Source organism: Ascaphus truei, chromosome 6, assembly GCF_040206685.1.
Source record: "Ascaphus truei isolate aAscTru1 chromosome 6, aAscTru1.hap1, whole genome shotgun sequence".
NCBI lineage: Eukaryota > Metazoa > Chordata > Amphibia > Anura > Ascaphidae > Ascaphus > Ascaphus truei.
The window spans coordinates 110,327,494-110,354,052 of NC_134488.1; the positions used below are offsets into that span (position 1 = coordinate 110,327,494).

At 46.3% G+C, this 26,559-nt stretch overlaps 1 protein-coding gene across 4 annotated transcripts; it reads right to left on the reverse strand.

Annotated features, from left to right (window-relative positions):
- Positions 1–519: 519 nt before the first annotated feature.
- C6H19orf81 (chromosome 6 C19orf81 homolog) lies at positions 520–25,998 on the reverse strand. Of its 4 annotated transcripts, none has more exons than XM_075603214.1 (6): positions 25,926–25,998; positions 21,726–21,793; positions 19,671–19,770; positions 17,677–17,797; positions 2,574–2,713; positions 520–850 (listed from the first exon to the last, which is right to left on the reverse strand). In XM_075603214.1, the coding sequence occupies exons 1-6, from the start codon at positions 25,973–25,975 to the stop codon at positions 640–642; spliced, it is 690 nt and encodes a 229-aa protein (XP_075459329.1). In that variant the 5' UTR covers positions 25,976–25,998; the 3' UTR covers positions 520–639. The 4 variants fall into 4 exon arrangements, with proteins under 4 accessions (XP_075459329.1, XP_075459326.1, XP_075459327.1 ...); XM_075603211.1 differs by having other exon boundaries at positions 21,678–21,793; XM_075603212.1 differs by having other exon boundaries at positions 25,815–25,996.
- Between the last annotated feature and the right edge of the window lie 561 nt (positions 25,999–26,559).

Genomic DNA, 26,559 nt, shown 5'->3' on the forward strand with positions numbered 1-26,559 from the left:
GGGGAGAGTGCGGGGCCTCTGTAAACTCTGCCATCTCCTCCTGCTCCTCATCTTCAGCATCTTCTCCTTGTGATGCTGCGACGTCATATGACACAGCATAGCCATGACAACATGATGTCACATGACGCCGTGAAGTAGCTGGAGGAGATGTCGGAGAAGGTAAGAGGTCCCGCACCCCGCCAAACTCCAAACCAATCCTGATATAGGAGTAAACATAGTACAGTGATCTACTGTATGGATTAAATGAACAACAGCATGTCCATAGTGTGGTCAATATCTCATTGCTGTGAAGATTTTTCCAAGAGAGAAGAAAAATAAAGCGGATCTCAACTGTTTTGCAGTCAGCAAAATGGTTAATCTTTAATTGAAATGCCATAGTACTTTTATCTACCCTATTTAGCTAAATATCATGGATTCTCTCTTGCAAACAGGATACAATGGATATATTTTGCCCAGAAAATATGAAATGTGGGTAAGAAAGCTTCACATAAAATTTTATGAACACGTTCCAAAAAAATCTGCTTTGCGAAAACTTAGTTTATTTCTAAGTATGGGAGACACACAATTGACCTCAAATATTGTACAGTGTAGATCTTCCTCCCCATAAGGTCTTGGCTACAGCTCCCTGTGTTGAGTGATTTAAAGGATGCTTTCCTGACTGTTCCCCTTGGTGGAATCACTCAGCATGTCTAAAATCTTCTTCCTGGCCAGCATCCTCCTCAGGTGCAACTTGTAATCCTCTATAATGATATCATCATGGCGGTGCAATCGGAAGAAGACTCCACCAATCACAAGCCCAGATCGCAGGAACAAGTTACGGGTCTGGAAGTCAGATACAGTAATCAGCCACCTGGGAAAAGAAGAGAATGGATAGTTGATTAAAGACTCGTCTCACAGCGTCCATGTGCAGTATTACTCACATCGCCCCCAACAGAGGGTATATTCTCTGGATGTTTCATTATCAGGCCAGAGATCTAATAAATTGCCTCTGTGAGGAGTGTGGGGTTTATTCTTTATCTGCCAAAGTGACTGATCAGGCCGTTTAAAGTAAAAAATCACCATTAAGGGCGCTACAGAATGTATTAAGGGACACGAAAAAACATTTGCTATAAAAATAAGGCTTAAAGAAGCATTTTGAGCATCATACATGCCAACTAACTCTAACAGAGTGATAATGATCTAGGTCAATCTTTTTCTACTATTCCTTAGATCAAGGGTGCCCAACTCCAGTCCCCAAGGGTCACCAGCAGGTCAGGTTTTCAGTATATCCCTGCTTCAGCACAGGTGGGTCAATCAGTGGCTGCCATTATGACTGGAGTTGGCCACCCCTGCCTTAGATCTTGCTGTAATATACTAAAGTTGTTAATACTGTAAATCAGCCATCCCCAATGCAGCAGCTGGAATGGATTATTATGACCACAATGTTGACCTGCATCTATGAGATTCAGGCCATATTCTCTAAGCGGTGCTATACCATAAGACACCTTTCGGTGCCTGGCACCTTATTACCCATTCATGTGAATGAGGCCGTACAGAGAGTGTCTTCCTGTACTAGAAGGCTACTGTATTTTGCAACAAATTGGTGATGTGGGAAATAATTAAAGGCCAGAAGGTCTAGGAAGGCGTTCCCTAAGACATAACAGCTCATATTTACTAAGTGGATGGATTCCATAAGACACCTTTCAGTGGCAGAAGATGTCTTATGGCAAAGCGCTACATAGTAAATATGGGCACCGATGCAGCGTATCAAAATCTGTCTCAATGTAACCCTTAATTGTCTACAAAAATATGCAAAGCCTCAATTAGGCTGCGCTTATAGTGCCGGCGACGCGACGTCGCCCGAAAACAAATGTATTGCCGCCGTCTCGTGCGCTTATAGTAAGCTCGACGGAGCGACGCGAAATTTGGAAGCCGGTCAAATTTGATTTTTCAGAGGCTGTCGCCACATGTGACAGCCTCTGAACCAATCAATGACCTGGTCGCCTGCTACGTCGCCGCAAAGCGAATTACAACTTTACAATTTTACAATTTACAACTGCGTCGCGCGCACTATAAGTGCGGCCTTAAAAACAACAATTGGAGACATCTGATTAACAGCAGCTGCAAGCAAATATGCATTTATTACGCTGCACAAAGGGGCCCACTTGACTGAAACATGATACGTTCCCATCGCCAATTAGCATTGAAAGGGTCAAACAGGCACTGCACGAAGTGTCCAGACCGTGTGATCTCATTATTTTATTTGCTTGTGCGCTTTTTTGAGTGCCGCAGTGAATGTGCTACATGCCGTCTAAACAAGACTTGTAGGAAAAGGAAATTCCCCGTTGCCAGCCTCTTTAAAATCATTAATTTCCTAACATGCTGTGGAAGCAAAGATGAAGGAATATCAAATTAATGTTTGGTCTCACGCCACAACATTTTAATTATCAGACACATAAAAGGAAGATATAGACGCTCTTTTGTTAATAGGCTTAATGTATTTTCTTTCCTTCAAATATAGCTTCTTTTTGAGTTTTGTACTTTGCAAACACTCATTTGCTTAAAAAAAAACCAAACACAATTCTTTGCGTGACCTGTTTTTTCGCCCGGCCGTTCCACAGATAACGTTCATGTTCTCAAACTGGATTCTGCTTACTCGCTGCTTCTCAAAGACTTTGGGCACGATTTGTTCTACGGATTGCAAAATATCCCAATGGCTGAAATCTTTCTCTGGCTGGCAGGAACAAAGAGAAAGATATATATATATATATATACAGTATATATATATAAGCGCCAATTTAAAGCTGCAGATTAAGCAATATCCTACAGTACATGTGTGTTTTTAAATAAATCAGTTCTGTACTATGAGAAAATACTTGTAGCACTTTAAAAAAAACACACACAAAAAACAACAACTTTGAATTATAATGTAACAAACATTTTTTGTTTCTATAGGAACCATTTACAAAGTCACATCCCCATCCTCTTCTGAAACAGGCTCTGGCACACCCCTGTTTGAGCCTTGCCCTCTCTCTATCAGTGCACTAAATGTATCTAGTGACTGCCTGGTCACATGATCTTCCCCACAGGACAGGCTGGTCCTCTTCTGCTGCACTGACAGCCATTTAGTGAACCCCCGAGCTGAATCTTCGCCGATCGATCGCCAATTTAGCTAATTACTTATCATTCTGTCAATTGTATTGATGCACATACTGTATTAAAGGATAAAAATAAAAAAAGGCAGTTTGGACTGCTGCTTTAATATGTACTGTAGTAACAGTGGAGGGAGAGGGAGTAGGGGGTATGATACTTTATTGGCACAACAAGTAGTTGATATGTTACAAGCCTCTGAACATCTCAGGATCCTTCATCAGGTCCTACCCTAGAGAGGGGTTCGGAAACTTGTAACATATCAACTACTTCTTGGTCCAATAAAAGGTATCTATCCCTTACTCCCTCTCCCTCCTCTGTTACTACGGTACATGGAAGAAAGGACCAACATGGTTATCCTCCCTTATTTGCTATGGAATATGCTGTAAAGCTGCACATCCCAGTCAGGAGAAGAGTTCAACTCAATTCAGAGGAATGAAAATACCCTCTTCTCAATTGCAGGTAACGCACCCGTACACACTATAATAAATAGGGGGGAAAGAATAATGGTGCCTGCCTTTCATCTCTTGGGTTAAGCAATTTCTGAACAAAATTAACACGTGGGTTGAGCATTTCTTTGCTATACACTCTGACTCCTTAGTATACCTGGTGAGGTCTTAAACTGACCTTTGCATTGGAAACACTCATTCTGACTATTACAGGGGCAACTCCAGTCCACCTCACATCACCCCCCCCACCTCACATCACCCCCCTGCACCTCACATCACCCCCCCTGCATCTCACATCACCCCCCTTCACCTCCTCACATCACTCTCCTTCACCTCCTCACATCACCCCCTTCACCTCCTCACATCACCCCCCCTTCACCTCCTCCCATCACCCCCCTTCACCTCCTCACATCACCCCCCTTCACCTCCTCACCTGCACCTCCCCTCACCCCCTGCACCTCCGATGACCCCCTGCACCTGCGAGCACGGCGGCAGAGCAGTGTGGTAGGAGGAGGGATGGGCACAGGTTGTGTTGCCCCGCAGTGCCGGGGATCAGGGCAGGGAGGACGGCACATACGGCGAGGAGGCCCATGTGAGTGTGACGGCCCCCCCCCCTGGGGAAGAACACCATGATGCCGGTGGGGGGGTGTGGGGGGAGGAATAGAGGGGGTAATTGGGGGGAGAGGGGTGGGGGAAGGTTGAGACGCGGCCGCACCGGGCCCGCCGTATGCGTGGGAAGCGGCGCGCTCAAACCCCCCCGCTTCCCACTTTACCCGAGCAGGAGCCAGGAGTCACTGGCGCCATCGCGCATGCGCGGCACGGCAGTAGGCAGCGGGCGGGGAACGGCGGCCGTTATGAGCCGCATGTCAGCGGCTGTGTGGGGGGTGCGATGGCCATTAGAAGTGGTGCCGGCGGCTATCGCCGCCGCCGCCGCATCTGATTTGTGGAGCGGGTGTGATGTCAGTGTTGGGGTCGGGCTGAGCCAGAACACAACCCGGCCTCAACTGCCAGCACTGACGTCACATCCGTTTCATTTCTGTCTCCACAATCCATTTTTGCCCCATCACGAATGAGGTGCCACTAAGGAAGTTTCACTTCAAAAACTGACTTTATTAGGAACCCATAAAGTCTTCTATCAATTTTTTCTTATTGCCATGTATTCGCTAGGTCTCATAGATATGGCGGCTATAAAAATCCTAGAATTAAGGTCGCATTCCTTTTCCGTCAGCAAATAACAAACCTGAAAATGTTTACTGTAACTTCAGGAGGAGATGTCTCTAATGGTGAATTTACAGTTGAAATAACTTGGAGTTTTTTTTTCTTCTAAACCCGAAGTGCTATTTCCTTGTATACGTTCTTCAGCGATAAGACATTGCTAAATACAGAAGCACCGAGATGGGGATGTTCACTAAATGGAGACAGCAGTTGCCGGTACCATACGTTGGCTATGCAAGTGGAAGTTAATGATCTATAATAGCTGCTGTTATATTTTATAAAGGGCTGACAATGTTCACAGCACTGTCCATAGAATCTTTCCGGTACAATGAGTCCCTGCCCTACCGAGCCTTCTATCTCATTTTAAAGCCTAAGGCACAGGGAGAAAAAAGTGAATCTGCCCAAGGTCACATGGAGTTGACGCTGGGATTTGAGAACCAGGCTCCTCTGCTTCAAACTCAGTGTCATTACTTACTTAGTCGCTGCTTCAGCCCGATAATCCTATTATTTAATAAATAACCCTGGCACAGTGCTCAAAGCACGAAAATAACATGTCTTTTGTTTTCTACTAGGAACACACATTTGCAAAGTGTTTGTGAAAGAGCAGGCAACTTGAAATAGCCGTAGCTAACATGTTAAAGTGGCCCAAGCTAAGAAAAAAAAGATGCATCTTGGGTGCTCTGTATATTCAGTGCAACCTTTTCCCATTAATCTCGCAGAACAAACAGAAGTGGTACAAACCAAATCATCGAAAAATAGGGGAGGGTGCACGGCGCACCACCAATTCAACAAAAGAGAGGAAGGGTGACTACCATAAAAATATTTATTTGGTCATCACTTAGAGCGAAGGTATCGCACCTTGATAAAGCACCTAGGCGCGAAACGCATCAACGGCTCTTTTTTTGTACCTTCGCTCTTTGTCATGACCAAATAAATATTTTTATCGTAGCCACCATTTCTCTCTTTTATTGATTTGGTGCCGCACCCTCTCCTATCTTTCGTTACTACTATCCACTGAGGACCCGCACTCCGGAGGTCACTCCTTTTGATGGACGAAACTATCTACAAATCGCTCAACAAACAACAGCGTGTGAGTGTTTGAACAATGACAAGATATTAAGATTGGTTACTTTTATAACCAGATGGTTTTCTTGAAGAAATATTTGATGCTATATTATCCTGGCTGCTGTATCCTTTCTGTTTAACCAGGAAGACGCTATCTTCTTTTTAAACTAGGCACAGTTTCATAGCTTATGGTTATCTGATGGGAGACCTTCTATTTCTGTTCTGATGTTTAAGAGAATATCTACATATGTTTTTCTTACTCTATGAGCACCATATTCCATCTTGGACTGTTTCTATATAGAAACAAATGGAAATATTACTGTGTGCTCATTTGCATGTCTTAGACAGGACTGAAACCCCGCCTTTCATCATTATCACCCAGCACACAGCGCTTCCACTGCAGCAAGGGATTCTGGGAAATGACATGCAGATGAGCACACAGTACCATTATAACATGGTTCCCTATAAGCTTAAGCTTGCTGCATGGTCACAGCTTTGAGCAATGCCTGGGTTAAGATGCATAGCCAGTAAAACAGAGACAGCCCCCCAAAGACAGCTTTTTTTTTTTTTTTTTTTTTCCTCCCGAGAGGGTACACCCTCTCGCTCATCGGATCCCAGTCCACTTCAGTGGATAGGGAGCTTGCCCTTGGACTGTCCAACCGAAGTCAGACCCGCCCTCAGTGCACAGTTTCCCTGAAGGTTTCAGCCCGAAAGCCTAGGTCTCCAGGGACATTGATGCCTTCCTCCGTTAGGATTCAGGACATCCGTCTCTTCCTCCCTCTGGCCCGAGGCCCGCAAGGGAGTTCGCATCGTCTCCCCTCTTTTGAGGGTTGTGCGGGTGCACCCCAGCCCCGAAGGGCTGGTTGTTCGAATGCCATCCCCCCTTAGCCCGAAGGCTCGGGTTCTGTGGTCCGGGGCCTGGACACCACCTCTCAACGAGCTAGAGGGCCAAATGCTTGCCACAGACCTTTCCTACTGAAGCCCCAGATAGGATAGTACTGCATTTGGTCATAGCTGTGCAGGCCGAGAGGAGCACTCATATCGCCTTGATCTAAGCCAAAGGGCCAAGGCACCCACAGACAGCTGTTTCGACCTTAATGGGTCTCATCAGTGTGGGGTTGGTTATACTGGCTTTGCAAAATGAAGCAGGGATAGGTTTCACCACACTTAGTTAAGTTATGGTGGGTAAAAAAAGTGACAAAAACCCTTCACAGTAAAGCATATAGCAAATGGAAATATTACTGTATGCTTTTTTGCATGTCTTAGACTGGTCTGCAACCCCGCCTTTCACCATTATCACCCAGCACCCAGCGCTTCCACTGCAGCTCGGGATTCTGGGAAATGACATGCAAATGAGCACACAGTGTATATAGAAACAAAATCAGAAAGCAGACCCTGTAAATATTATTCCCACGTGGACCAGGAAAATAATGTCTTACTCCTACAAATGCTCATCCTACTAATTCTGCATTAATACACATTTTTGATCTGTTAAGAGTGCATTGTAATGCTTGTGTGCCTCTTCTATAACAAATACTTGCAAACCTTTTAGACTACAAGAAACCAAGACACATATATAGAACCCAGTGTGCTCCACTTATAATAGACATGGTTGTCATAGTAACAGTCATTCTGACTGACAGACTCCATTTAGTTCAGTTTTCCTTTGGGCTGTTGTTTTATCCTATTTATTATGTTAATCCAGAGGAAGGCAAAATACAAGGTGCAGCAATCAATTAATGCAAAGCAATATATGTTTCTAAATCCTCAAATGTAACAATTATAAAAATAAATCATATTGGTTTTCTATTGAAAGCAGCCCTGGAGACCCCCCTAAAGTAACAGATGTGCGTTGTACCCCAATTCCCACTACATGCAATGCAAATCAGTTAGATAACAAGAGGCTAATAACAGGCCACACAGAAAGATCCCATTACCACCAGGTAAGATTTTAATGGGCCACTTAGCCCCATTAGGATAGGGTTGTGAGACGTCCCATATACAGTATATGGGATTGTGCCTTTTTACAATGAATTGTCCCTGAAAGGTCTGTCGGGATGCAGGGGGACTGAGAGATGCAGGGGGACTGAGAGATGCAGGGGGACTGAGAGATGCAGGGGGACTGAGAGATGCAGGGGGACTGAGAGATGCAGGGGGACTGAGAGATGCAGGGGGACTGAGAGATGCAGGGGGACTGAGAGGTGCAGGGGGACTGAGAGGTGCAGGGGGACTGAGAGATGCAGGGGGACTGAGAGATGCAGGGGGACTGAGAGATGCAGGGGGACTGAGAGATGCAGGGGGACTGAGAGATGCAGGGGGACTGAGAGATGCAGGGGGGATCAGAGAAGGATGAGGAGGCGGCTGAGAAATGGAGGGAGGAGGGTGGAAGAAATGAAGGGAGAGATGATGGGGAGGAGAAAAGAAAATTAATAGATGGAGGGGGAAAGAAAAAGATGGAGGAAGGTGAAAGAATTGGAGGAGGAGAGAGAAGGGGGGGAGAAATGGTGTGTATTTATGTCACTGAAACATATAGGAAATGTATGGCTTTAAATTTAATTTCCTACTGGATTTCGGCGTCCCATATTATAAAAACCTATGGCAAGCTACATAAGGGTGATATTAAAAATTATTAACCCGATCTCTGATAACCAGAATGCAGAGACAGGTGTCCCTCCTCCTATCCACCCCCTCCCCCCCCACTCTACATCAATTTGTTTTCTTCCTCTCCGGTCACTCCCCCCCCCCCCCATCTCCTCATCCCTTTAACTGTTATGGTTTAATATGTTTTTATTCTGTTATGGTTCTGTTCGGGGGAACTCCCAGTCCCAGCCCCTGGCAGCCATTACGTTTTCCTGTTACCTTCTGTACCCCATAACATTTGATCAATAAACAGTTAAAACAAATGAAAAGGGGAAGGAATAGGAGCCAGCGTTCCTATGCAATGCTCACAGGGAACAGCCATGCAGTGCACTCTTTGACAAAGGCCCTTGGCGGCTGAAACGCGTCAGAGTTTGTCTGTTGCTGTTTTTTATGTGCTAAATAAACGTTTTGTACCCAGTTTACTTGCAATTTGGGTCCCACGATTTTTCAAAGGCAGCTGCACCGCCACCCAAGAAACTTCTGCATTGTAAACAAATGAAAAGATAGTAACCCAGCCCTAGAGTTTCCCTGCACTGACTGAGAAAAAATGTGACAAACGTATAATACAGTCAGCATGATGTTTCATTTCGTGTTAGTTCAGAGGGAATTACAGCAATGCTGCTGGTTCGCTGTAATCCAGATGCTTAACCAGCCAAAGCATGTACCTGATCCAGAGTGTTTGCCTTATGCAAGATGTGTTAATATTGGGAGACTGCCCTGCAACAAAGGTTGGAGAACATGCCACCAGGGCCGCCAACACCATTTTGGGGGCCCAAGATGAACTTGAAGAATGGGGCTCCAGTAAATGTTACAACATAATCCCATTTGGTCTACTTTGTCCCGTAATGTCTCTTTGTTCCGACGGACGCCGGTGAAGCCGACGCTCTGCTGCGCCATGTTGCCATGACAACGTGTCGCCGCATTGTGTCCCGTTGTCCCTGCAGGAAGAGATAGCGAAGGAGAAGGTAAGAGGTCCCACACCACATGTCCTGCACTGAGCCCCACAATATTCCTAGCCGGCACTGAAACCAAGCATGGGGATTCTCCGAAATGTTTCAAATACCTCTGCCTTCCAACGCTTGTATCAGTTTTTATGTCACAGAAATAGGTCTTAATAGGACATCAAAAGTCTTAGGGACCAAACTGTTTCACGAATAGCACTTGCAGTGAGGGGGTTTGAAATGCGCAGACAGCCAATTGCTATTGTAAAGTAAATGTAATACTTAGTGCAGTATTTACTGTCTGTTTCACTGCTACTGTCATCTAGAAAGATTGAAACCTCATTCATGTCAGGTTCTGTGTGACGTGCAGTTATCTTCTTATATTCCTGCATTGCAAATCAGGCAGCTGCATACTGTTTCAGTGTCTCTTCTGCTTAATCCTCTGGAATGTGGCAGAGGTGACAGACATCTCCAATACTAAAACAAAAACACTGACAATGTTTTGTATAATTCTATCTTGTTACAAGTTGCTGACGGTTTAACTTTTTAAAATATACTTTTGCCCCATGTATAGCACTGACAGTGTATGCAGCGATGTGCATATCATTGTTGCAGGCACAAGTTCCCACCCCGTAGAACATACAATCTATGTTTTTGGCACCTGCGGCACAGGGAGATAAGGGTCTTACCCAAGGTCGCAAGGAGCCGACACCAGGATTTGAACTACTGCAGGCATCTCCTGCTTTAAACTCAGTATTGTTATCAGTGCCATTACTCACTGAGCCACTGCTTACACCCCTAGAGTCAACCTTTCTCTTTGCAGCAGCAGAATTGTCCCATGCAACTTTGTCTTCACTTAAGACAGTAGTACAAAGCTCTAGTACTGTTGCGAAATTGATCCTAGAGAAGCCCAGATTGATCATCCTGGCTGTAATATCTGCTATTGCACCATCAAACAAGAGAGTAATTTATAGATGTACAGCAGAAGTGTATACAGAGCATTTGAAACTTCAACAATCCCTTTCTTGTGTGTTCTTGAAAGCTGTGTACACACTATTCCATCTGTGAAGAACTTAGCTGGTGGAACAATATCCATTATCACAAACTCGTTATCTTCACGCAGGAGTCCCCCAGCTGGCTGGCAGGTACTGAATCTAAAGAGGTGGTTTCTAATTGCATACAGCAGATTCACATGTTTTCTCCATATTTGGGAGGGATGTGGTTTCTCAGAGGTGTCCAAGTATAATGTTCCTCAACACTACTAAGTACCATAACTTTTTTACCTGTGTAGCCAAGTGTCTCTGACTTTTGCCTTCTACTGGCCTCAACACTTTAAGTCCTGATAGGAACAGGCAGTGTTGGGGTTAAACTCCTGCGCAGGGCCTAGCCTGCAGTTGCAGCCTGGATGGGTACTATGTCGCTTATCCAGGGGCAGGCCTAAACCGGCAGTTAGAGTGTCATACCTTGGGAGGGTACTGACTGGGTCACATGTATATGGTGTGAGGCCTGTCAGTACCTAGACCTGCCCTGTTATGGCGCAGGGTTACAAGCCCTTTCCCTGGGTATAAAAGCTGACACTCTACCAAATTGTGTGTGTTGAGACAGTGTGATAACCTTCTCCCTACAAGAGGGTTAAGGAGATTAGGAGAGGCTCTGGGGGCCTCAAGCCCCTGGGGTCTGCTCCTTGGCTGGAGGATAACCATGCTGTCATGCAATAAAGCTACAGTTGGACCCACTATGATGTGTAGTTATTGGAGAGAAGGATTGCCCGCGAGGACCATCCTGCAGGATCCTTATGGGATGGAGGCACTGCACAGTAGAACTAAGAGAAAGCCAGCCCTGTTGCTGATCCCAAATGACACCAACGGAGCCCTCAGGCCTTCTGTACCACACAGGTGAGCTCACAGCACCAGGGAGCACATCCATGCAGTGGTCAGATCTTCTGTGTTAATTGCAGGTGCTACACCTGCATAGTGCATACTTCAAAGTGGAACATTTGCTATTTCTCAGCTATTAGCTGTGAATATGTAGCAACCACCTTCGCACTGATGAGACCCAGAAGGTCAACATAGCAAGACTGTGCTGAACAGCTGTGTAATACAGCAGGCTTAAGCTTGTAGGGGGTCTATGTTAAAATAGATCAAAGGTAAATAGTAAAAATTGAACACCTAGGTGATCAATGGTGCGCTTGGTGTTAAATTGGGTTTCTTTCGGATTTATATTGCAGTATACCAGTTTCAGTAATTCAATTTCCCACCAAAGCAACTCTTTTACACTCCTGCCCAACAGACTGGAACCTCAGGCAGGAGTATGTAGAATAGAAAGGGATTTATTGCAGTCACTGCAGTTCTTACACAGATACACAGCAGATGCAGGGGTCTCAGAGGAATCCAGGCCTCTGGATGGTGCTTGGCTCTCTTACTATGAAGGCCTTGGATCTTTCATGACCAGACAACCTGCAAGATAATACAAGTTATTCAGCATGGATGATACACATAACCATATGCATTTACAGTTGACACCCAAATCACCCACTGGTGACAGCGACTAATTTCTAACTCTTCCTTCTTGAAGAGTGTGGGGAACTACTTGTAATACTTGGTCAAGCTTCCTAAGCAACCGCCCATTGAAATCTTTGGTCCCTATAACTTCTATTACAGGATGAGACATACTTAGGGACCACAGGGGCAGAACTATCACCCCCAACTCGGCCAGATGTAATGGAGGGGGTTGGGGCACTGTCCTGCACAGGGATAGCATGGGGCGGGACATGGATATGGGCCGGATTGGGCAGGGCCCGTGACGGGGACCGGGCTTCAATGACTTAGGGATCCGGTGACCCCTTCCCTGGCACTGGGCCACAAAGAAGGGAGCATCAGCTAACAATAGGCTTATAACGTTTTGGCTAAAGGGTTTAACTAAATGACCCTTTTTCATGAGCATATAAGCACTGAGGTATTGCACTATATGTTGTGTCATTTTGTATGATGCGCTGGTCTTTCTGTTTTTGTTTCTGTTTTGGCCTCACCACAGTTGGAGCCGGCGGTGGCTCAGAAACTTCCTGGAACTCCACGGACACCATCTTGCTGAAGTCATCATTCAGCGACAGTCTCGCGAGACCACCGGGCAGGCTCAAGTCCACCGGTGGTGATGACGTCACACCCGACTGACCCGGAAGTTCATCACCCCGCGGCGCACCGAACAAGGCCCCAACCGGCGCCTCATCCAGGTAGGCCGCAACCGGACCCTGAAAAGTGGAAGGAGCGGAAACCTCACCAGTCTGCAGGTAGGCGACATCCCCAAATTCCTCCGCAGGCAGGTCCGGAACAGCGCTGACGTCATTTGTAGGTCTGAAGCTCCTCCGGCACTCCAACAGCATCATGACCTCCTGAGCAGACGTCTCGGAGTGGGAATGCTGGCATAGAAGGCAAGTAGGAGAAGGCTTCTTCCCACATTTTCCGCCCGGCTGATGTCATCTCTTGCGGGGACAGGTGGGGACACCTCCGCCAGGACGTGATGCCGAGGCGATTCATTCGCCCAGGCGACCAGTCTTATGGAGCTTGCCTGCTCCTGGGGAACTGCACCTGACACCCCTGGGGCAGTCCGCTCACCCTCTGGTTCTGCAGCGTCGATGGATACCAGTCCTGGGCCAATCGGCAACAGGGCGCACAGACCCACAGCAAGGTCAGCAGCCGTAGCTACAGGTGGCACCGGACCACTTGGGCATCCGACGCGATTGTCAGGGCACACGGGCCCGCGTCGTTCGTGACTGGAAAACTGGTTGGAGCCGCACTTGTTGGTGTGGAGGCCCTAGACATGGGCACGCATACCTCCGCTGGCACCGGGCTGGCAGGCCATAGGAAGAAGGAAGAAGTCACAGTGCATCGAAGCCAACAGTGCCTCCAGGTAGCCGGCAGTGCAGGCAAATGCACCGCAGATGAATCTGGCCATTCACCCGTACGACTAAATAACCTCCAGGAAGGTTATCATCGGTGATCTCTAAGTCCTCAGGCAGGTTGTTGAAAGCCATTGAGGTAGTTTTAGCAGAGGCTGCATTTTTGCTCCTCACTGTTGCTCAGCTCCAAGGTGAATGAAACAAGTGTACAGCAATTTGGGCTCCTCCCAGTACATGGCAGATTCTGGTTGGCTGGCAGTTGATAGCCCCTCCCCTGGGTGGAATCAGAGGCCGGGCTGTGCGGTTTGAAGGAGGGATTTGGCTCCGGCTGACCCAGTCACTTTGGTGGGTGGCCCCAGAGTTTGGTGCCGAAGGGATGCAACTTGGATTTTTGCAAAAGCTTGCAAACGTTATATTTGTAAACCATGCAGTCCACTCCTGTTGGCGGGAGTGCCATTTTGGGAAACTAAGGGGCAGACAACTATGTGGTGGGAGCCATTTTAGAACAGTCCATGCCATAGAGTTCAATGTTAGAGTCCATAGCACAGTCAGAACACTCTTCAAGGTGCACAAGGTCCCTGGTACATACCAACAGGGGGCTGTTCCTTTTTCTTTCTCCTTTTAGACCTTCTCAGAAGGTCCAGAGTCTGCCAGGTGCCCAAGTCCCTACATACACTGTAATGGCTTGTCCTTTTCATAGCAGAGTTGGGGTTCACGCTCCTAGGATAATTTTCCTACTGGGTTCACCCCCAGAAACACGGTCTTGGTGAAAAGAAGGACGGGGTCACACTACTGATCATGGTGTGCCTCCCGACAGCACAGTACGTCATGCTAGTTTAAATAACGGGTACCCAAGGGTCCTTCAGCACTATGCAAGTTCCCTGGCCCCAACTTTCCAACCTTTCCAGAGGATGGACATGGATAATGTAACAGCTCTCCCTGGTAACATGCCCTCAGGGGGTTGCCCTTATAATGAACAGGAACGCGGGGGTCACACTCCCAGAGACACTGATCTTGGTGTGCCTCACCCACCGCACAGTACGTCGTGCTAGTTTACTGAATAGGTACCGAGGGGTCCTCTACCGTACGTTGGAAGAGCCCTGGCCCGAACACTAGCCTTTCAGCCGGATAGATCTTGAAGGTTATCCCCCTCCCTGGTGTCGCCTCAGGGAGAAAAGTCCTCCTTCTGGGATATGACATGGGTGCCCAAGGATCCCTAGGGTAGCATCAAGGGCCCTGGCTCCTTTCTCTGCACCATTTTCCCCTAGCTGCATCCTGCCACTGTTTAAAGTCCCTTTAAGCTGCTGTTAATGTCCTGAAACCCTGTCCTGATCTCAGCAGCGCCTCATTTGAAACACATGTACCCCCACCCTCTGGGAGATACTGCTTTAGTTACAAGGTGTTGTGGTGTGGCGTACCTGTGAGGGTCCAGGAGAGCTGAGCTGTCTGCGATGGGATGGAGACCAGAACAAGCTTTTGATGGTCCGATGTTCCTCAAGGTGTCAGCGCCTCCAGCTTCAGGGGCATCCAGAGGTCTGGATGTATTTCCCACCAAAGCAACTTATTTACACCCCTGCCCAACAGACAGGAACCTAAGGCAGGAGTATGTAGAATAGAAAGGGATTTATTGCAGTCACTGCAGTTCTTACACACACAGCGGATGCAGGGGTCTCAGAGGATTCCAGGTCTCTGGATGGTGCTTGGCTCTCTTAATATGAAGGCCTTGGATCTTTCATGACCAGCGAACTCATGAGGGTCTGACTGGCCTCTCTCACTCCCAGCCGAGAGCAGACAGCCCACACACCTCCACTCCTTAGGAGTGGTGGAAGAGAACTAACTCAATTTTGGCACTTCCTCCCTGAACAACCCAAAGGGGAGGGCTCGAGGTCTGTACTTTGATAGGCTGTACACATACCATTAGTCACCACCACTTCTGTCACTCAGAGTAGCATGAGGGGGGGGGGGGCAAATGCCCACAGGATGGCCTGTCACAGCCTGTAGCTACAAAGGACTTACGTGATAGGGGGTAGAGAGGCAATCGGAACCAGCCCTGTTACATCTAAATTGACAAAGGTGTGGAAAAAGTCGGGATTAGAGATGGAGGATTCACAGGTTGGCATTTTGATGCTTTATGGTCTACCAGCTGGAACTGTAGGGTTCATTTTTCACCTATTTGCCGCATGTATCCCTCATTAACACGTTCAATTCTCTAGATTGGTAATTGCTGTTCACACTTTCTCACTTTTGTAGTATTCACTGTCTCTATAATGATCACAGCTGCTACTCAGAATTCGGGATACTGGGACAGACTGCTACTGTGATTAGCTGGAGCCTTTTATCTCTCCTACAAGCTTTTTACATTAAAAGATTTGAGAAAAAAAGAAAGTAAAAAAATACTGTTAATTATATGTTATTCCAGCTGTAATCTAGTAAAGCTTTTTTCCACTTTCTATTTACTATCAACAAAGGCGTTCCTCACTTAGACGTATTAACTCGTTCTTAAAAATGACTCCAACGTGACTCAGCTGAAGAATAAACAAAGAAGCCCCAATACACATCCAATAAGGTAAATGAGTTCATTCATTTCTATATGTTTTCTCATATACATGAGTTATTTAGTCACTCTTTTGGCCAAAACATGTTAAGCCGGCACTACCAATTTTATACAGTGTCCTTTGTATTTCCTCCACTGCTGAAAGGGTCTACAGTCCACCATAAACCTACTTGCCGGGTTAACATGTTTTGTCCAAAAGTTGAACTAAATGACCCATATCTAGGAGAAGAAAAACCGTATAGATATGAATGAAATAATTGTTCACAGTGGATGTACATTGGGGCATCTTTATTTACTGGTGTATATTTGAGGTCACTTTCCCAGTAACGCTCCAGTTGGGACAATGCAATAAATATAATACTGTGGGTCTGGGGTTTTGAGCTAAGATTGAGTACGTGTAATTATTAATTGTTGGGAGGTTTGTGGCCTCTTCTCTTAGTTTAAGCTCATCCATCCAATCCCTGCTTAATCAGCACAGGTACACACAGGTCATTATAGTAGTCACTGAGAGATGTATCCTCCCAGGAGACAGGTGCGCAGAAGCGCTGCGGCAGCATTAAGCTTGGGAAGTCTATATATTTTTTCTTGCACTTGTTTTTTTGTTCACTATTTTTTTTAGTTACTTCTGTTTTTTTCAACCAGTTTTAACTTCAGTGCACACAATGCATATATAGTGCTCCTACATGTTAACCCCTTAGGCACTGCATACATGTCACATATCCCATTCAACTGACTATATCATTGTTTTGGTTAATCTTTTCTCTCTTTCTATTTCTCACCCTCACAAAATGTATTGTTGAAACTGCACAACATGCAAACTCCACAGGAGTGTAAACATTTGTGAAAGCTTTCGCGATAATGTAAACCTCTTTCACATTTTGCAAGCATTGTGGATAACTAAACCGAACACGACATTCACACATTTCCTAATCACCAATGAACAATAGGTGAGGACTCACTACTGTGGTTTTCATACCAATAAAATATTATTATTTGTCTCATCCCAAAACATGGTCTAGCTGTATTTACGGTAGAGAGAGTTGGAAGCTATTGGCGCAGATAATTCAATAAAGCCAGGAAATACAGTGCAGTTTTATCAAATGTTCAATTCTGTATCTTTATGATAAATGGAGCATGCAAAAAAGCCTTGAAAGCTTAAGAAAGCACAAGCAATGAACGGAAAGGCAAAGACTTTCTTTCTGTGGACTTTACAGTTAGTAGTTTTAATGAACAGGACATCATATATTGGTCAATGTAATAACCAATGCTGATCACCAACATGTACTATACTGATCAACAATAGCAGAAAAGAGTTGTATATGCAAACTGGCAAGAGTAAAGCAAAGAACCACAGATTCTAATGAATGACTCCTCCTATGAGTATCACTATCGTTTTCTAGCTTACAAATGTCCATGGAGACAATGTAGCTTAAAGTAGCTCATGACAGGCTTTCATATTGAATGTGTATGGTGCCCACAATGCTACAGATTTGTACTGTTGGAGACATTTTGGACATTACTGTAGTTTAGACTTATCCTGATGCAAAGTGGAGTGCTCTTAACATGAACATGTTAATATACAATAACTGCCTTGCAGCTCAACTGACTGTGTTGTTGATCCTCAGCTCTATACTATATGTCATTCCTGGTATAGGAGGAAGTAGACCGTGTCATGAATCTACAGTAAACCATTTCGGTTGAGAATGAGACAAGAGGGGAGATTGTGCTGGTTAAGGACGATCTTGTGTAGAATGTAACCTGCCCAACTCATGCACTGTATGAGCTCACCGCGCACTCCATGCAGAGGGTGAGAGGCTGGGCCGGTGGAGGTCTCTGGAATTGGCGGATGCAGGGCATTTCAATGTCCAGGGCTTCATACTCCAGAATAATCTGTTTCAGGTGACGTTTCCTAGTATGGAAATGGGAAAGAAAGCGTAAGTGCCCTCGAGTTTACTAACCCAACTGGAGCATGTCTAACGTGCTCCATGTGGTGTTCTCACCCCCTTGCTTCAGAGATTTACATAGTGTATCCAAAAGGCTATTAACAATTCCAGGGCTGGAAAGCCTGGCAGTACTTTACTTTGCAGTGTGTTGCAGACCTCTCCGGCACTGAATGGGTAAATGTGCAAAGCGTACTGATACACAGTCAATGTTTGGTTACTAACCTTGAACTTTCCTATAAAGCTTGTTTTATTTTTTTCTGGAGATTTAATGGAATAACTGGATGATACAGTAGCAATTGTCACACAACTCAAATCATTAGGCTTAAAACGTTAACAAATAAAACCTTGTCTCTGTAAATGGTCTGTTGTTTTGGTCTGAGAGACTTTTTGAGTGATGAGCAGGATAAGGAATGTATTATAGTATTTAGGTGGAAATACTTTGCTTGGCCTTCTAAGGCTGGGATCATATTGTGTGCGATGGTGCGTGCGTGCGTGTACATGCCAAGCACAAATTGCAGAATCCCTTCGAGTGCGCACGACGGAGCGGGATGGCGCGACTGTGTTTAGAAAAGACAAAAAAATAGTGTTTTCAAGCGCATGAATGGTTCAGTCAATCACGGCAAACCAGCTCGGTGACGTCATAGCCCTGCCCCGTCCCCGCCAGCATTATGAGCAGGGGTCGCTTGTGCTACAGCCGCGCGGCACGGTAAGAGCTCGCACTCTCGCAAGCGGCGTGTATGAGCTCTGACTAAGGAGCAAAGCCCAATGACTGCATGTTTGAATATGCACGCAGGCACAACTGGCAGGGGAAAAAAGAAAGGTGATATAATTATATGTATTATAATTCCCTGTACTGTATTGTCTTTGTAAAGCATTGATTACACTTTGGGCACTATATAAATAAAGATATACATACATACTACTGTACATACATATAAAAACACATAGGAATGTGTCAATACAGTAGGTGGTTGAAGTGTAATAGTTCCAGGCGGTAGGAAACACCACCTTTATTTTATTATCACCCAGATTACTATTTTACTTTTGAAACAAAATGGATTTATCTTAAAAAGTCTAATTTAACAACATAAGTACAGTATTGCCTACTTTTTTCTCTCAAATCTTTGTCCCAATATTTAATAAATGTAGATCTTTTTTTGGTTTTTTTTCAAGCACTACCAATACTTTTATTAAAACCATTTCGACGACTGGTGTTGATGTAGAGAAAACAGACATCATAGAATTCGTGTACTAAAGTCTCCGAGCTGCAAAACTGGGACAAAATCAGCTCCAAATTTATCAAAGAAAATGCTACTCAAAGCGTTTCACATTTACAGCATAGTATAGCATGTCACAGACCCTGTCCAGGTGAGCTTACAATCTATGATTTTGGTGCCTGAGGCACAGGGAGATAAAGTAACTTGCCCAAGGTCACAAGGAGCTCACAATAGGATTTGGACAAGGCTCCCGTGCTGGAAACTCAATGTCCTTGTTTACAGAGCCCGTGTCCTTACTCACTGAGCTGCTCCTTCACCCCATTGCCTTGAACACAATGGCATTTTTCTATTTGAAAAATCTGGTGCAACGCTTTCCTATTATCGTTGCTCCAATTTTGCAGTCAATGACTTTAGTCAATAGAAAAACAACTTATGATATAAGCAAATTTCACATACAAGCTCTTGCTTACCTCCACCCTCACCTAAACCTTGACACAAAAACACTTAAAATAACACACTCGCAGGAATGCCGTCTAACTGGCCTTCATCAAGCAGTGGGAATCCCATGGATTTCTCGATTATATAGGCAGAGGTGGCTTTAGGGTGCAGATGTAGGACTTACGTGGTTTTCAGGATGCTGGATCGGCCAAGGTTGTGGCTGTTGATAGTCTCCGATAAGAGAGCAATATTTGCTGGTAATTGTTTGCCACAGAGGGCTGACTCTGGAGAGAATAATGAGAGAATGGGGAGAATGATCCAGAGAGAGTAAAGAGAGAATGGGGAGAATGATCTGGAGAGAATAAAGAGAGAATGGAGAGAATAAAGAGAGAATGGGGAGAATGATCTGGAGAGAATAAAGAGAGAATGGGGAGAATGATCTGGAGAGAATAAAGAGAGAATGGGGAGAATGATCTGGAGAGAATAAAGAGAGAATGGGGAGAATGATCTGGAGAGAATAAAGAGAACATGGAGAGAATGATCTGGAGAATAAAGAACCGACACAGTTTGTTCTGAAGACAAAGTTTCCAATTTTTTGAAAGCCCCAATGCAATGGCCTATAAAAGTCCCGCTCTTTCCCTGAGTCTCATGCAATCATATTGTGACACTACCATAAGCCTGTCCCAGCATAGTTATTTCCATCACTCTTCTATACCTGGATCCCTGCATTAGTATATAATCTTAACAGAATAATGGAATATTTGACGTTTTTCCATCTCCTCGTCGCTGTGAACTTCAAATATGAAGCTTCAAATGGCAAAATCCTTTGATGTAGAAGAGAAGCTCAGTCAGTAGAAAGCCTCCGAGTTGCCAATATCCCTTACAATGCTGGAGGAGCCTGAAGTTCACTTTAAAGCAATGTATTTCCGACCTTGCCAGCCAGCACTGATGGGATTAATCAGATGGTTTATAGGCACATCTGCTCGGTATCCTGGGAAGAAGTCTTTCCCTTGCTCTGGAAGATTTCAACCCTATACATTTGCAAAAATGAATGAATACAGCTGAAGTCTTCCCAACAAAAGTAATGCCTCTTCACAGCATATTGAGCAGAGGCTTAGGAAAGAATGCCAATATTAAGTATATGGAAGAGGCAGTGCTATTTCTTGGAGTATCCTCTAGATCAGGGGCCCCCAACTTCAGACCTTAAGGGCCACCCAGGTCAGGTTTTAAGGATATCCCTGCTTCAGTACAGGTGGCTCAGTCATAGACTGAGCCACCTATGCTGAAGCAGGGATATCCTTAAAGTCAGACTTGTTGGCGGCCCTTGAGGACTGGAGTTGGCGACCCCTGATCTAGATTGTAAGCTCTCATGCGCAGGGCCCTCATTACCTCTGTAGTATCTGATTGTGCGTGTTTGTCCTCGCTTCTATGTAACTGTTTATGTAATATAGATAACTCTGAACCCCATTGTACCCAGGGTTGCCTCCTTCTAATGAAAGCTAACTTGGAGATAACATTTTTACATTTAGCGCTTACCTTCGGTGGCGGCGTCCCCCGGCATCCTCCCGACATCTCCCTCTGCAACTCCTGTCAATATGGCTGTGCGCCGTCAAATGGCATGACAACGGGACGCTACGTGATGTCACAATGTCATGGCAGTGTCACGTCACCATGACAACGGGACGCCATATGGCGCAGAGACGTGACGTCACGTAGTCATGGCAATGCGGTTCCAAGTGACGTCCTGTTGTCATGTCATTGGGCATCCGGTGACACTGTGATGTCACGTAGCATACCCGTTGTCATGGCAATGCGGTGCCATTTGACGCCACACAGCCATATGGACAGGAGTTGCAGGGGAAGATGCCGGGAGACACTGCAGCAAGCCGCCACCCGGAGATTCACAAGGTAAACCCGTAGCCCAGAAATACGTGGCCAAAACCCATAGTCTCCGGGCCAAACCCGGAGTGGTGCCAACCCTGATTGTACCGCACTGTGGTATGTTGGCGCTTCACAAATAAACAATAATAATATGTTGTTGTCAGAGGGGGTACAATCCACGCTAAGCCAGGTGCTTTTCATGCCCGTAGATTTGTTTTGCATTTTATGTGAAACTCTGTAAAGATAATTTGGCTCCATTCATAGCGGAAATATGAGCTGGCAGGAAATCTATTTCCTGAAGGGTCTGCACCTTGAATCTTTGAAGTTATATTTGGGGCTGGATTTTCAGGCACTTTACCTGCCTCCCACCAGCCAGTCAGTGAACATCTGGTCATCAGCTCTTCTTTCTCCGGCTCCTTCATCCTTCTGCAGGGGGAGAAGAGGGGCACTTTTTTAAACAAATGAATATGACATGGAATAGAGGATTTTATTGTACTCATGAAAGAGGGACTTGTGAAGTTTCAAATGCTCTACAAAAAGTACAAGAACTCTCTCCACCCCCCCCCCCCCACCAACACCATATTAAACAAGGAAATGTAAAACAAAATATTTAATCTATAATAATAAAAGTGTGTGTGTGTGTGTGTGTGTGTGTGTGTGTGTGTGTATCTGTCTGCCAGGCCATGAAACGGGACACCTTTGCATACATACTAAGGGAATTCTAGGAGTGTGCACCTGGGGTTTATTTTGGGATTTATTTTGTATTTTGTTTTCCCCCTTATTTTTAACTGATCCGCGTCTGATTGGTTGTTCCTTCTCTGTGAGGCCGCTGATAGGTCGGTTTCTCGGCGTGAGGCCACTGATTGGCATTTACTAAGCAGGGAGGTATGTGATTGAGCTGGCGGCCTTACGGACATTCCTTAGGAAGAGCGTAGATCGCAGGGGTGTTAGAAAGGGAGAGGGAGAGAGATGGGGGTGTAACAGAGGGTGGGTGAATAAGAGAGGGAGGGGGAGAGATGAAGGGTGTAAGAGGGGGAGGGTTGGGAGTGTAAGAGAGGAAGGGGTCTTGGAGAGGGAGGGGGAGCTGTGGGGGTGTAAGAGAGGGAGGGGGAGAGGAGAGGGGTGAAAGAGGGGGATGGGAGGGGGAGGTGAGGGGTGTTAGAGGGGGGAGGTGAGGGGTGTAAGAGGGGGAGGGGGAGAGGTGAGGGGTGAAAGAGAGGGAGGGGGGAGGTTGAGGGGTGTAAGAGGGGGAGAAGTGGTTGGTGTAAGAGAAGTAGGGAGAAGAGGTGAGGGGTGTAGGAGAGGGAGGATAGGTGGGGGATGTAAGAGAGAAAGGGGGAAGAGGCGAGGGGTGTAAGAGTAAGGGGAGAGGTGGGGATGTAAGAGAGAGATCATTATCGATTGATTCAGTTTCAAGTCTGCTATGGAAAAGATGATTCCAAAGTACTGCAACCCACGCAGACACAGGTACTTTAGCTAGTAGAACAATAAAGTAAACATAATAAACAGAATATTTCAGGATTCCATATGTTCTTCTCATCTCCAGCTTTTATCTCAAACGCCCTCCTCAGCAGCTTCTCTCCCCGTTTCTCCACCACATGCTCTCCTCCACACCAGCTTCTCCTCCACATGCTCCCCTCCTCTCCAGCTTTTCCCTTACATACTCTTCTCACCTGTTTCTCCTTAACATGTCTCTCTCCTTTTGAGATTCCCCCCTACCTGCCACCCCTTCCCTCTCTGCCTCCATTCTCTCTCTCACTCATCCCCTCTTCTCTCATTTACTCTCCCCACCTTCTCTCTCTCACTTTACCCCCTTCTCTCTCTTACTCTACGCCACCTTCTCTCTCTTTCTCCCCCCCAGGGCTGCCAACACTCCGGGTTTGAGCCGGAGACTATGGGTTTCGGCTACGTATCTCCAGACTATGGGTTTACCTCTGAAATTTCCGGGTTGGACCTCCAGCAGCAACTCCCCCTGCAGGGTCCCGTCAACAGGGCTACAAGACGTCAAATGGCATTGCGTTGCTATGACAACAGGTCGTCATGTGACGCCATTTTGCCATGAGGCGTCACTTTGTCATGGCAACATGACACCGCAGGGCGTCCCATTGTCATGGCAACTTGACATCGTGGAGCCATGTTGATGGGACCCTGCAGGAGCAGATGCTGGGAGATGGCGCCTCCGGAGAAGGAAATAGAAGTAAATATCTAAATAAAAAAAAAAAATAAATAAAAAAAAATTGAATTACAGAAAGTCTCCAGATTAGCTCACTCCCCCTCTCTCACTCACCCTCTTCTCCTCTCTTAATCTCCCATCTCTCTCACTCATTCTCCCTTCTCTGTCCCCCCCACACACACTCAACCTCTCTCTCACTCTTCTCCTCTCTCTCTTACCTGGCCTTCTTTTCTCTCTCCCCTCCCTTTCTCTCTTATTCTCCCCCTCCTCTCTCTGTCTCCTTCCCACATTTCCTCTCTTAGGCTGCGTCCAGGCTGCCGCTGACCGCGCTTAGCGCTTTGCGTGGTCAGCACAATCAATTTTAATCTGTTCAGCCATGCTCACGTGGCGCACGCACGTGCACATATGCTCGTGGGCGCTAGGCGCAGGCCGAGACAGATAAAATTGAGTTTGAGGCGCGCTGAAGGGTCACATCACCTCATCAGCCAATCAGCACCATTCACTGCTCGGCCATGCCCCTGGTTATGCCCCCCCTCCCCGCTCGCACTTACCGAAAAAGTTACCGGACAGCCGAACGCTCATGCTTGGAGAGTTGATGACGTCACCACTCTCAAGCATGAGCGAGGTCAGCGGCCCGAGGGACGCAGCCTTACTCTCTCTTTTCTCTCACACCCCTTTTTTTACCCCCCTCTAACTCTCCCCCCTCTTTTGCCTTATGCACCCCCCTCCTCTCACTCTCCCTCCCCCTCTCTTACTGCCCAATTCTCTCTGTCTCACTCCCCCTCTTTCACACTTCCCCCTTCTCTCTCCTTACTCTCTGTTATTCTCTCTCCACCCCCGCAGGTCCTACCTGGGGAGCGTGGGTGCAGAGCGGCTGCAGAACTGCGGTAACGCTGTTCCAGCTGATAAAATAAGTGCCAGAACACTCCCTGCTCTATCTATACCAAGGAATACATTAATGAATAACTTATTTTGGTGAGTTAATCAAATGTATCACAACCTAAGGCAAATATCTGCTTCTCCAGGACCAACACAGATATAGAAGTGTTAGACCAACACAGATATAGAAGTGTTAGACCAACACAGATATAGAAGTGTTAGACCAACACAGATATAGAAGTGTTAGACCAACACAGATATAGAAGTGTTAGACCAACACAGATATAGAAGTGTTAGACCAACACAGATATAGAAGTGTTAGACCAACACAGATATAGAAGTTTACAGTTTCACTACTTGGAATTTGGTCATTTTAGTTTATTTTTGCTCTAGCGCTACCTCTGTATTGGAGAAATGTTGCTAAAGCAGTAAAGGATCCGGTCTGCTGGATTAGCCTCTAAATCCAAAGTATTTAACTGAAAACGATCTAATTTATTGTGCTGACAAGTGAATTGCTTGTCCACCGCACCAGTATTTCCATGGCAATATCTGAAGAGTACCTGCATGTATAAGGAAAAAAGTGAGAAACTTACATTCTGGCTTCAAATCCCTCTGCCCTTCTATGGGGGAGAAATGTTGTATTGTACAAATTGGTCTAACAACAGAAAGGTGGCTGTGTAAGAGAGGGAGGTGAGAGGTGGGGGTGTAAGAGAGGGAGGGGGAAAAAGTGGGGGTGTAAGACAGGGAGGGTGAAAGGTGGGGGTGTAAGTGCGAGGGGGAGAGGTGGGCGTGTAAGAAGGAGGGGGAAAGGTGGGGTGTAAGAGAGCAAGGGGCAAGTGAGAGAGGGGGAGGAAGAGTGAGAGGGGGAGTGAGAAAGGGGGAGGAAGAGTGAGAGGGGGAGTGAGAGAGGGGGAGGAAGAGTGAGAGGGGGAGTGAGAGAGGGCGAGAGGTGGAGGAGTAAGAGGTAGGGGGAGAGGTGGGTGTGTGAGAGGGTGTGGGAGGTGGGTGTATAAGAGATGGAGGAGGAGAGGTAGGGGTGTAAGAGACGGGGTGGAGAGGTGGGGGTGTAAGAGACAGGGGGGAGAGGTGGGGTATGAATTGAAGGTCACTGATGTGGTGTGTGTCACTGATGGGGACGGTCACTAAGTGAGGGGTAGTGAGAGAGGGGAGGGGGGAAGAAAGTGAGAATGAAACTTAGGCCTTGGATATAGTAGGCACGATGGAGCGCATGGCGTTGCGTGCGCCTGTAGCTAGAGCGATCCGTGGCCTTTTGGATTTCTATGACGCGTGCGAGTGGGAGGCGTGGTGTAGGCGGGGCCGTGATGTCACAAGGCTGGTTCGCCCTCATTGGCTGAGCCGGCCGTTGTGCGACAAACACAAAATCGTTTTTCTCACGAAAAATCGGCCGCGCCGTCGCGCTTCATTGCGCGCGTGGTCGGGCCCTCCATTTCCTGCCTCATAGAGGTGCGGCCTTTTGTTCGCGCCGGAGAATGGATGCGGCCTTACACTCTGGGCTTCAAATCCCTCTCCCCTTCCATGAGGGAGAACTGTTGCATTGTACAAATTGGTCTCACAGAGTTACTGCAGCAAACAGAAATCCACGGGAGATTTAAGTGTAAACATTCTGGAATCTGGAGTCACAATTAGAATTTTGCTGGTCTCAAAGCAAAACATTCTCTCCAGTTACTTGCATTCTTTGGGCTTAGGTGTGTAGCAAAATGAAAGTGCATGGAAAGCATCATTCATATCGAAGTATGAAAAGAACATTGCATTATTCTTACATTGGAAATAGTTCTCATTGGAGGTGAATCACTAAGCTCTAAAGAGGGTTATTGGAGATCAATCCTGACTTAACTGTCATTTATGTCAATAGCAGTTAATGCCGGATCGAGATTCAATGAACTTATCGGTGCTTTGTGAATCTTCCCAAATGTTTCTTATCCATGTACCAGGATCATCTAAAGCAGGAGTGGCCAACTCCAGTCCTCAAGCGCCACCAACAGGTCAGGTTTTAAGGATATCCCTGCTTCAGCACAGGTATCCCTAATACCTGGCACCATGGTGGCCCTTGAGGACTGAAGTTTGCTACCCTTGACCTACAGGTTACTAAAATCAATCAGTAGGGATTCCCGACGGGAAC